Source organism: Argentina silus (genome assembly GCF_951799395.1).
Source record: "Argentina silus genome assembly, chromosome: 7".
Classification (NCBI taxonomy): Eukaryota; Metazoa; Chordata; class Actinopteri; order Argentiniformes; family Argentinidae; genus Argentina; species Argentina silus.
The window spans coordinates 22,742,316-22,755,398 of record NC_139661.1 but is presented as its reverse complement, the minus strand read 5'-3'; the positions used below and the strand labels follow the sequence as shown (position 1 = coordinate 22,755,398).

Below are 13,083 nucleotides of genomic sequence, written 5' to 3'. Positions count from 1 at the left end.
TAAAACGTGTAGGCCTGGGCCTACGTTACCTTAGTAACTTTAAGTCACAATAAAATCAAGTCACTTTGCCATCAAGAGATTCTAATGATACATTGAGAAAAATATTATAATGATTAGTTTAGAAAATTGTGACAGTAGACCTTCTACACAAAGTGCCAAATGTCTAGGTTAGGGCTACGTGATTTCTGTTTTATCTATTGTCGGAAAAGATGCATCCTACACCAAGTCACTGCAAAAAGGTGCAAAAAGATTGAGTTGAAACATCAAAGGCTATTAGCATAATTATGCATCCATGTAGCATTTTCCAAGCCGCCCATTCTCATGTTGGCCTACGTTGTGACACTGCGCTTTCGCTTTGATTCGGATGTTTATTTAGTTTGAATGAATCGGCCTTTACGTCCGAAATTATTGAGTATTTGCTGCTTCCTATGGAAAATATTCAAGAAGGGGCTAGATACCCTGGCACCAGATGTTCCGAACGGAAGTGAGGTAATCTAGTGGCCCCTCCTCTTAGCCCACAGGCCCGCTCCACCTATCGAATGACCACCCCAGATAAGTAGGCCTAGGCCCTACTCTAGGCACACGCACCCTAGAAAAACATTTATACGCCACTATACCCTAATTCACACTACAGAGCAGAACCGAGCTAAGCTGTACTGGACTGGCCTGATTACTCATCCACCATAGGGCAGCAAAGGGACAATGTGAAATTAAAATATCCGACCAAGCACAGTATGGTTGGGTTTGGCCCTGTGTGTAAAATCCCTAAATCTCCAAACTGCCCAATAGAGTAGGTATGGTCAGAGTTTGGTTCAAGTTGTCAATTTGAGTGTTTATTGGCTATGACTCAATTTCAAAGAAAATATGATACAGGTTTTAGAGGGTTGTGAGGTGCATGCTACAGGCAATGTCATTTTGAGTTTGTGTGTTCAAGGGATCGCCTTTCATGCGTTGTGTGAATAATTCGTGGACATGGGATAACGAAAGTTCACATTCCGTGGATGGCTCAAGGAGTCGTCGGTTTATGGCTTAAGGCCAAAGAGCTCTCCTGACACTCCGCGGTTGCCATGAAAACTGCATCCACAGCAACGACATCAGCTGGGCCAACATCGACAAGGAGGATTACATGGATTGCACCTCGCCCATTAAACATTCGAACAGCCTTCAAAGGTGGATAAGAAAACCCATGTATGCCTAGTCAACATGAAATATCGAGGATTAGGCTATTTCTAAACTATATATTGACAAAGCTGCAACTGCTGAATGCATCTGAAAAAAAAAAAAAAATCATGATAGGCCTAATTCAATAGGTCAATGGGGCAATTCAACTTAATGAACTTCAAATTAACATTTTAGTCGATAGAGATTTTATTATTTCAAAACAAATTATTAAATGCATATTTCAACCTTTACACAGTTTGGAGTTATTCAACTAGCCTACTATGCTTTTGACGTTTTATTTTATTTTGTACATAGCCTACTGGTAGACTTTAAGTTAACTTTCCACGTTACTGACACGGTGTGACATGCAATCCTCGCACACAAAAAACACAGAAATGAACAAATACATTAAACTACCAAATTGTGATTGTGATATGAATCATTGTCTCATGGGCCAATTAAAATTCGTCATGTCCATTCCCATTTTTGTTTTAACTGATGAATTTCTTTTCTTCAGAATTGACATGCAGCTCAGTGAAGCTTGTGTAAAATGCAGCTCCAGGAAGCTTGTTCTGTCAACTTGTTCTAGATCTATTATTATAGACAATGAGTCCAATCAAGAAATAAAAGAACATGTCTGTTAAGGCACTGACACCTCACACTCACTTTGTTTGATTTACTCAAAATCACTCCAATATCACATATTACAGGCCTAGCCCATTTGTTCAAATAACGGAGAGGAATAAAGCTTGAAGATGTGTTAACGTCTTCAGCCAAATGGGTTCCGATCCAACTTTATTCAAACTTTTATGAGTGAAAGTTAGGCTAACCTTCGATAGGGGCCTATGGTGTTGTGGTGATTTAATGTTCATTGAATATCCACATGTGAAATCAATTTACATCTTTACTCAATAACTTGATATCTGTCACTGGACTGTAGGCTATTAAACCCTGACCTTACTAGATAATCAAATTAACTTTAATATAACCTCCACTTTTCAGACCCATATTCTCCAATCTTCTCGAATGTTCTTTTTAAATGACACATCACGTCACGTCTTGAAGACAGTAGAGACCGGATCTCCGGTGGTGCCAGATCCTTGCACTCCCGGATTCACGCTGTAGGTAAAAGGGCATACAAGAGCACAGCCGTTAAACTGTTTGTCCTCGGGTCATTGTCAGAAAATGCAGTATAGTGTTGACAAACAAAGAGTGGTGAAACAAGTTAATTAATGCTCAAACGAGCAGCTGTACAAATGTCGCTCCTCATGAGGAAATGTTGTTGACCTGTTTTCCCCCCCCCACCATAAATCGTTAAAAGATAATAAATGACTTATGAAAATAGGAAATCTGATAGATTTTAGAATTACTACTTATGACTTAATTACATGCGCACAAATAGGGGGACACTGTGGTACAGAACATGCATTTGTCTCGTCGCTAATGTGGAGAGGCTCAAATAGTCGATGCTACATCCCATGATTTCATCACTTAACAAAGGACACAAATTCGATTTGAAGATAGAAATGATCTTTAGAATGCTACCACTCAATTATCTGAACGAAATTTCCGTTATTGACATAGGCAGGATATAAATCCGTGCGCATTATAGACAGGCGACATGTGTATAAATCAATATAAGCAATAAAGTTGTCAGCCATGCGTCTTTTGAGAGCATAAGTTAGGGTGTGATATTTGGATACGCTAGATTGATCTTTTTCATATACAATGTGGGCACACAATTTGGCAAGGAACAACGGGCAATTAATTCGTTGTGAGTTTGAGTATTTTACATATTTTGGTGCTTTCAAATGAACTTTTTGTAAAACGAATGTACCACTTGGAAGGAAGGACGAATTTTGAGTTAAATAAACGTGCCCAAAACGCGCCAAATCTCCCCTTACCTCCTTCTGCGGCAAGGTCTCCAAATCTTGGCGAATAGCGTCGCCCTGAGCGCAGTGCAGCCTCTGATATACAGTAGCGGGGTCAGAACAGCATTAATTCGTGGTAGAATTCGAAGAGGGTCTGTGCCTTCGTTCTTAAACGAATAACATGTAGAACCCACAAAATTGCACATTATAATATGAATGAATATGGGTAACCATGCCCCCAGGAAAAACACAGCAACCACAATAATGAGATAGACAGATGAGCGCTTGTTATCTCTCTCTGCAGAAGGCTGTTCCCTTTGCAGCTGGTACTTGGCTATGAAGAACAGTCTAATATTCAGCCCTATCATTATGATCACCGTGAATATGTTGCCAACAAACGTCCCGATGCCGGTGACTCTTTTGGCGACCCCCACCGTCACCAGATTGTTAACGGCCACAATAACGAACGCATAGACCCAGTAGGCTAGGATCACAAGCAGGGTCCTGTTTCTGGTCATTCTCTGGGAGTACTTGAAAGGCGCTGACACTGCGTGATACCTGTCGGCCTGGGCTGCCAGTATGGCCATGTAGGACAGCCCCAGAAACGTAGGAGCAATATAGAACGTTCTGGTTGGCGAATTATAACTGTCCCTCACATCCAGGACGCCGACATAATAATAAGACACGCCAGAGCAAATGTCGCTAAAACAAGTACTCAGCATGTACATGAAGCGGTTCTCGTTGCGCAGCGCTTTGTTCATCAAGATCGACAGAAATACCGAGATGTTGAGGAAAATAATTGCAGCCGCCAGAACTATACTGAAGAGAAACATCAGCACATTGCCAAAGTTAGTGAGCGGCAACACGGTCGACAGACCAACGCTGTTGTTACTCATCGATGCAGACAGAGAGAGAGAGGGAGAGAGAGAGAGAGAGAGAGAGAGAGAGAGAGAGAGAGAGAGAGAGAGAGAGAGAGAAAGAAAGAAAGAGAGAGAGTGTGAGTCAAAGTATTTCAGTCATGCCATTGCCTGCGCTAAAGAGAGACGAAGGTGTGGAGGAGTTGTCTGTCCCATCTCTGCACGAGGACCTGGTTTATTAGAGGATCGCGAGGGGACTGGACGTCTCTAGGTCATTAACTGGGATGGGCTTGATTTCCATGTATGAACACCACATGAATGATGATTCAAGGGAATATTAGGCAATGGCACTGGAAAAAAAAAACATGCAATTGGCATCTTTGCATTTTACATCATTTGTGTACAGGCTACATGAGCAGAAGCTCCAGGCCTAGACACACACCCCTTGTAATTGTTTTATTGGTCTAGATATAACAGTATTTAAAATCAAGAACATGACCTCCTTATGTTCAACAACAGACGATTACTCCCAGCCGTCCTGACCAGTGAGGCACATTGGCTACTTATTGCCTCAGGTTCTGCATTACAGATGCTGCTATTTCTACTGTCCAGTCCTAGTTTATAGTGCACTCTGGTCCTAATTGGTAATGTGTACCCTTATTAAAGTGCACCATGTCCCTTATTAATTCTTGGTAATGCCCGAGTACATTCACACACTGGCCCTAATCATTGCCTGTCTAGCAGTGACCTATGACCTTCCTGAGACTTGAAGTGCCCTACTGTCTCCCCAGACTTGCTTTAGCTTGGGTTAGTGGTAGTATTTATGGCGTACAGGAATACATTGTATTGTTCCTACATGGGCTTGAATCCTGGGTCAGGAATGGTGGTGTCTTGACTCAAACAGTCAGTGCTGCTGAGGTTCCTGCAGAGAACAAGGCCAAAGGTTGCCTTACTGACTTGATGTACTGTCTCCCTGGACCCAGAAATGCTTTGGCTTTCCTGGATCCATGGTAGCCTATTGATGGAGTTTTGGAGTTGGCAACATTGTGTTGTTGCGGCATCAACGATGGAACATCTAGGATCATCAACGATGACCCCACCAGTGCCCCCCTCAAGTCACTCACACACTCACTGACATCATAACACTTATGCACACACATAATCATCCATCTGCTGTTTATATTGCTTATACTGCTTATACTGTTCATATTGTTTATACTGTTTATACTGTTCATACTGTATATTTTTTAGTACTTCTATTTTATTTTATTTTATTCTATTTTAAAACTTATTGTATTGTTGCACTACTCTGTGGCACTGTCACTTTTGCATTTCACTGTATACTTGTATGCACGTGACAAATAAAGAATCTTGAATCTTGAAACATTGGTTTGAGTCACGGTCCGGCTGTGGCAGGGATGAGCTCATTTCACAGGGTAATGTGTAGGCCTACTCACTTTCATAGTGCGGAGTTTGTCATCACAGCTTGGTATAGTGTGCCCCCTGGCTGGCTTCTATTTCTCTCTCTCTTGCTCTCTCTTGTGGAGCATACTAGTGATACGAAGCTGCTACATGTCAGGTTCAGAGATAATGACACGGAGCACGAGGGCGAGGTTCATTTGACAGGCCACGAATGCCACCTGGTGGACATTGGGCGAAGTACAAGATATATAAGAATATTCTATATATGTATTTGTCCCCACTCTGCAAGGCCCTATAAGAGGTTTTTTGGGAGTATGCATAGTGTAAACGTCAATATATAAAGCTTCGGACACAGTAATATCAAAGTAGCCTGGGCCGACATTCAAGATGTTCGAAACGAGTTGTTCTGAAAGGAGAGCAAAAGGATATTCATTATTAATAAATGTCAGATTAAGGTTTAGTGTAAAATAACATTTTACAGTTTAGAAAACATTCGTAATAGTAATAGTAATAGGCTTAATAGTCCTAAATGTAAATGTAAATGCAGTATAGGTACCACACAGATCGTATTATTTAGTCTGCAGAAATGATCCCCTAATACCTAATAAACGCCACCTATTGAATTAGCCTCAAAATCATTTTAACAAATCCTTTGAGTCCTACAGACGATATTTGACCATAATCAACAGGGGATCAATGGAAGGGGTGATGGTGTAGGCTACATTAATCTAAAAAGCAAAACCAGGCCAATCAGGAAAATTGCCACTGAAGTGTGGACAAGTAGAGGGGATACTCTTTGTAATCACACAGTTATGAATCGATTTTTTTTTGTGTGGTTAAAGCTAACGTGTAGGCCTGCCTGGTTATGGGGAAACAACAACATAATGAGTTAGACACCGTTCCCTACGCCTTGACAGTGCAGTGTTTTGTAGGCCTATTTCACACATAAGGCAAATAAGCTACTAGTGAGACTACCAACGTGCTCATTCGGTCATTAGGGCCCAAATGATCCTTCACCTATGTTCATTCGGTCATTAGGGCCCAAATGATCCTTCACCTATGTCTAACACCTGTAACGTCCTTAATTATAAACACGTATCAGTCAGGTGAAGCTCACTAACTCTCGAGAGGTTTGCTCTGGGCTAGTATTACGTATTTGAGATGATGAGCATTCAGCTATAAGAAGAGTCTACGTTCTCTGTCCGACGGGGCGTCACGATGCTCTATTCCAACGCAACCGTTCCTCTGTCAGTTGACTTCGACAGTCCCGAGGATTTCTTCATCTTTATTTTCCACATCTTGTTCGCCACGAGTGCCGTGGTCCTCGCAGGCTCGGTGGTCATCGGTATATTTAGCACGAGGTCTCTGCGAATACAGAATCGGTTTATATTCATGTTGAACACGAGCATCAGTGACACACTGACCGGGTTCTCTGTTTACTATCTCGGTCTGTTTGACGTCCAAGAAGGTTACCCGTCCAGGAATGGAACTTATTACATCTTGCCCTCATTTCTAGGGGTGAATGTGCTAACATTTCTGTTTGCGCAGTTTGACCGTTACTTTGCCGTGTGCTACCCCTTCTTTTACAACCGTTTTATCACCCGACCTTTGGTCATTGGCATGTGTGCGTTTTGTTGGATTTACACGTATTTAATTCTAACGGTTTCAAACATGGTGCCCATCTCAATAGCTGCGCAAATCAGCGCGTTCGGCGTCATGTTTCTGCAGATAATAGTTCTGATCAAATTGCTGATGACTATCAAGTTGTACATCATAGCCAGAAACCAGCTGGGGAGAGAGGCGCCCAGCACCGAAAGAGACAATAAGAAAGAGTCACTGCGCATTATAGTGTTTGTGGTCATATGCTTCTTAGCGTTATGGTGTCCATCCTTTGTCAATATTATTGTAAGGCAGTTGACCAGACATGGTGTAAAGTTTCATAATGAAGCCACGAACCTGTTCGCGATCATGGCGCGGTTGAATGCCCTGGTCACCCCGGCACTGTATATTTGGGGCAGCCCGGCCCTGCGAGGGGCCGTGTGGAGAACCGTGTGGCGTAAAGTGTGTCCCAAACGGAGGGGAAGGTAAGCTATGACGCAATCAACCCTTTTTCCTGGAGACTGTGCAGGCTATAATTCCACCCCAGCTTTTACACACCTGATTCATGGTCCTGGTGAACAGTTGAGTCAGGTTTAGTTGATTTCAGGTATATTAATTGTGTCAGGTTTCGGCCTATATGGTTGCATGCGCACCCCCTATCTCTCTCTCTCTCTCTCTCTCTCTCCCTCTCTCTCTCTCACACACACACACACACACACAAACACCAGAGTATGAGTATTTATTTGTGAAATGACAATGATTTTTGATGTTGACGTACGTGTGTCTCCCTCTCTACACAGAATCGGGTTTGACCCAGAAAGGATGAGCAAAGACGGAGGATGGATTGTAAACATATCAAGGTCTTGAGGCACTCGGTATGATCGACAGCATAAATAAGACGAGTTGTGGCTTCTTTTCCCCCTTCTTATCGCTTCTCTTTTAGCACATTACTATGGGAACATGCCACTTATATTTCGAATATGGGCCTTTTGGACTTCCAAAGTCTTCCAAACATTTTTTTTTATTATTATTATTAGTTAACATTGTCCTCTGTTTGTGTTCAACATTTAACGTGGGCTAGTTGTGTTCAGTTCACCTGCAATTCTCAGCGGTGTGATGGGCCTTCGCGCTGTTTATGTTCATGGTTCTCTGTGCTATCGATGTGCACAGTGGCGGAATACGTTGATTTTTATTTATTTATTTATATATTGGCAGGACTATGATTCGGTCTCTGTCCGTTCGTGTGTCACACGCTTTATCTCCGACACCACTGGGACAATTTTGATGAAACTTGGGTGAAAGACGCGTCTTGCCATAGAGATTGTTTAGGAGTTTCATCATTAAAAATGTCATAATAGGGTACAATGTGGAGTGCTAGGAGTGTTGCCTAATGCAGTAGGCATATAGCCTAACGAATTAGGGAATACTACTTTGAGAAATCAACGCAAAGCTGTAAGAAGCAAGACGATAATGAATAAAATAAGAACTACACGTTCCGGTAACTTTTCAGTCTTGCTACTCCGGAATGCAGTTGTTGCCTAATGAATTTGGGAATAATATTTTGTGAGTTAAGTCTGTTATGCAGCTTAATTTAATATCGACACTTGGTTTATATCAATACGGAAACCAGAGTTGTGTAACCCAGGTTTATAGCCAGTCACATTTGTAACCAAATTATTTGCAAATATTTTGTCTTAGCTTATTGGTGACATTTGTTTAAAGGCATTTTATATTAATAGTTAGTATGATAGTAGCCTAATGGCGTCCAAATATATTAGTTCTCTTTGGTCACAGAAGGTGATCGCACCAAGAGAAAAGCCCTCTCTATGCCAACAGGGACACAGCACTGTAAAACAGAGACAACCAGAGTGTCACAGTAAACCGTTTATGAATAAACGTCTTGCTTCATTCACAGGCGTCTCCATCACCCTCCTTTTTATGGAGGGGCGCTACGTCATTCATGGGGGACAACATGTTTACAGTACACTTGTTTAATTTCTCTGTTTGACATGTTTCAAGTGGAATTGTTAAACACAGCCAATCACCACTACAAGTTGTTCACTGCAAATTGGTAAGAAATTCGCCTACATGTATGTGCGCTACTCCGCTTCTCATTTATTAAATGTTGGGAATGTTAACGATTTCGAGAAATAAGCAACACGATTTTTGTTTCTTTCACCCTCTCTCCAACAAACATTAAGACAATTACATTGAACATTTGAACGTTTACCTGCATAAGCACTGTAAAATATGTCAGTATTATGGACACATGTGAGGAGGAATGTAAGCCTATTATCTACCTTGACCTAATTAAATTGTATATAAATCTGTATATAATTCGCACTTTGTCGTTATAAGACATCAATATCTTTTCTAATTATATTCTAACTATTTCTCTGGCTACCAAGTCTGCTGTCATTATTTGGCAACAGGTGAAGTTGATTTCTTGTTTGGGCTTTCTCTGCATCGCGTTGGATGACTGACAAACGTGGACACAGCCTTGCACTGAGGACAAAGACAGAGTGCTTGTTTTCCAACATCTAATTAAGTTTCTATTCGTTTTTCAAAAAAAAAAAGAAAAGAAAAAAAAGGTAAAATGTTTATCGTCAATAGATATGATTGTTTAATACTTACTTCAATAGGTTGAATATACTGTATAATTTCAATTCGTTTGGAAATCAAAATATTAACAAAGCGTTATAAAACATGAAACTATAATAAAATAAAACGTTATCACCTGTTAACGAGTTGTTATGTCATGCACTTGAAGGCGATTTATTGCAGAGCAACCTGTCTTTTTATTATTGTTTTTTTTCGTTCCAGGTTTTAACACTATATTAAACACACGAGGACAGCATTAGATTTCACACTTCTCCCTTGAAGGTTTTAAATTCATAAATTAAGATTCCAAATTCATTAATAAGACGCCAATTGCTGACAATATTGCCTCGAACAATTGCCAGTGTGCCGTCTACAAGCCTATGTACCATGGCTTAAAAAGGACATACAGAATGTCCCAAGTACTAAAGGCTATGAAAGTAATTAAGCAATTACCACATTAAATAGTGTGAAAAAATCACTGCCGTGGGCTACAGTTCACCGATGTAGTTATTATACGTCTGATTCCTCACTCAGCGCCACTTCAAGGCGATATGTATTAACAACACACAGCCTTTATAACAGCCTTTATAACAGAGTAATTCCCTAATACAGTGGTTTCGACTTGTAGTCGATTATTGTGATCGTCTTGAAAAATCAGTGCTAAAGCCTGTGTAGGCTATAAACATACAGATCCTCCATAGTCAGTTACCCAAAAAGATCCTGAAGTAAGCTTATGCTTGCTCACCAAACAATGACGTTACCGAGTCGTCCGTCTCTAGGGCATATATGGAGGCTGTAGCAGGCGAGCTATCTATAAAATACCGTTCATTTCACACTGTATGATCGAGCGTTCATGCGCTCAACATCACAATGCTGTCCGTTAACATCACCGATACTCTCACCGGTGTCGTCCCTCTCGCGTTTGCGTTTGACAATCCTGAGGATTACCTGATCTTTCTTTTCCAAATTCTGTTTGCCACGAGTGCCATGCTTCTAGCGGGCTCAGTAGTCGTCGGGATCTTGGCCACGAAAACTCTACGAATTCAAAACCGGTTCATATTCATGTGTAACACTAGTATTTGTGATACATTATCTGGTATGTCTGTGTACTACCTCGGTCTGTTTGATGTTAAAGAGGGATATCCGTCAAGGAATGGAACCTTTTACATTTTACCTTCACTACTTGGAGTCAATATCTTGACTTTTTTGTTTGCGCAGTTTGACCGATATTTTGCCATTTGCTACCCTTTTTTTTACAGTCGTTTTATAAGCAAAGAGGTAGTGGTAGGCATTAATCTGTACTGTTGGTTCCACGTTTATTTTCTGTTACTGGTAAGAACGTATTTACCACTATCCAAAGCAATACACATTCACGCATTTAGCGTTGTCTGTTTACAGTTCATAGTTCTAACTAAAGTGGTCATGACGATTAAACTCTACCTCATCGCCAAGTATCAACTCGAGCGAGACCCACCAAGTGACGATAAAGACAGTAAGAAGGAATCGTTGAGGATCATACTTTTTGTTGTCATGAGCTTTTTAATATTATGGTGCCCCTCATTTGTTAATATCATCCTGAGGCTGATCGTTCAGCAGGGTCTGACCTTTAGAAACCAGTCCACGAACCTCTTCGCCATCATGGCGCGTTTAAACGCTGTTGTCACGCCCGCAGTTTACGTGTGGGGCAGCCCGGCGCTACGCGAGGCTATGATGAAAACCGTGTGGGGCAAAGTCTGTCCGAAGCGCAGAGGGAGGTAGAGGAAACACACACACACACACACACACACACACACACACACACACACACACACACAATTAATGTATTATACTTTCATCTATTCACAGAGTGGGCTCCTCTCAAGGAAAGGGAGATCGTGTTAACTGGCAGCAGGAGGCCAATTTCCAGGGCACTTGTGGGAAAACACAGAAAGTCGCAAAAAATGTCGGATGATCGTTTGTTATTTTAATGATGTTGTTATATGTAGGCTATATCTGTTCAAATGTTAATTGGTTTGGGAACCTTAAAGCTAAGAGAGGCCTAAAGGTACGTTTTGTACATAACTGTTATTTTCAATCTGTCAATTGTTATTTTCTGTTGCAAATGTCTACCGATGAATGCTGGTATATATGTTTCCCGCTGGGACCATATATTGACAGATTTATGCACTTACTGCAATGTAAGTCGCTTTGGATAAAAGCGTCAGCTAAATGGCGTATATTATGAATGGGTCGAGCATAGCTTAGGTAGGACACCGTAGATTTCTGTCAGGCGACACACTCACATGATATGGCGGCCTATTTAAGGCTTGGTCATACTGGGTTATGAGAGCGTTACTATTGTTTTTGTTCCCACCACCACCACTACCCCCAGCCTCCACCGGATTTGGTTGTGCTCTGTCTCTGTCTATCGGGAGGTTGATAGGTGTATGGGCTCCTTGCCATGGAATATATACAGTTCCAGTCAAAAGTTTGGACACACCTTCTCATTCAATTGTTTTTCTTGATTTTTTAAAATTATTTTCTACATTGTAGATTAATACTGAAGACATCAAAACTATGAAGGAACACATATGGAATTACGTAGTAAACATCAAAGAGGTTGGATTGTGATTTTAAAGTGCAAGAGCTGTCCTCCGAAATGTTTACTCTTCCTGGCAGAATATGAACTGAATGTCAAAGGAAATTCCATGGCCCACAAAAAAGTACAAAAATAACATAAATGTTCTCATCATATTCGCTTCTGGTGATCTTTGATTTTTCTATTTCTTCTATTGATATGATACATTGGTTTAGCCCAATCACAAAACAGCAGAAATAAACAGACAGGCACTGTCCATGGTGCTGAACTCTCGAACTTTGCTTTCACGGTTCGGAGCGCAATTGAATCTCTCTTTTGCGTCATCCTGACGCTTCTCCAATTTCCACTCAATATCAATTGGTGATAACCTTTCAAGTCAACTCATAAGGCAAGGAAGTCTCAAGAGACTATGCAGATGTTTGCCGTGTGCAACCCTTTCTTTTACTATCGTTTAATCACCCGATCTTTTGTCGTTGCCACGTATTTAATTCTAACGGTTGAAAAAATGGCGCCGGTCTCAAAAGCTGCGCAAATCAACGCGTTCGGCGCCATGTCTCTGCAGATAATAGTTCTGACCAAAGTGCTGACTATCAAGTTGTACATCATAGCCAGAAACCAGCTGGGGAGAGAGGCGCCCAGCACCGAGAGCGACAATAAGAAAGAGTCACTGCGTATCGTGTTTGTGGTCATATGCTTTTTTTTTTTTGCGTTATGGTGTCCATCCTTTGTCGATATTATTGTAAGGCAGTTGATCAGACATGGTGTAAAGTTACATAATGAAGCCACGAACCTGTTCGCGATCATGGCGCGATTGAAATAAAAACGTTATCATCCGTCAACTATTTTTCATGTCATGAACTTGAAAACATCAGATTTATTGAAGAGCAACTTGTTTTTTCTGCATTGTTGTTTTTCCTTCCAGGTTTTCACTCTATACGGTGCCCTCCATATGTATTGGAAATAGAAAGCACTGTGTCTACTTTTACCTATATAC

The 13,083-nt window shown here is 41.1% G+C and overlaps 3 protein-coding genes across 3 annotated transcripts; 2 read left to right on the top strand and 1 right to left on the bottom strand.

Moving 5' to 3' along the window:
- Window positions 1-3,061: 3,061 nt before the first annotated feature.
- On the bottom strand, window positions 3,062-3,928 carry LOC310806571 (uncharacterized protein; the record flags this gene model as incomplete). Its single annotated transcript, XM_083672720.1, has 1 exon — window positions 3,062-3,928. One exon carries the CDS (start codon window positions 3,926-3,928, stop codon window positions 3,062-3,064), a length of 867 nt encoding a protein of 288 aa, XP_083528846.1.
- A 2,601-nt stretch (window positions 3,929-6,529) lies between these two features.
- On the top strand, window positions 6,530-7,399 carry LOC310806718 (uncharacterized protein; the record flags this gene model as incomplete). The annotated part of the gene is made up of 1 exon (XM_083672919.1): window positions 6,530-7,399. One exon carries the CDS (start codon window positions 6,530-6,532, stop codon window positions 7,397-7,399), a length of 870 nt encoding a protein of 289 aa, XP_083529045.1.
- Window positions 7,400-10,381: 2,982 nt separating this feature from the next.
- Window positions 10,382-11,269, top strand: LOC310806715 (uncharacterized protein; the record flags this gene model as incomplete). Its single annotated transcript, XM_083672916.1, has 1 exon — window positions 10,382-11,269. One exon carries the CDS (start codon window positions 10,382-10,384, stop codon window positions 11,267-11,269), a length of 888 nt encoding a protein of 295 aa, XP_083529042.1.
- Window positions 11,270-13,083: the final 1,814 nt, after the last annotated feature.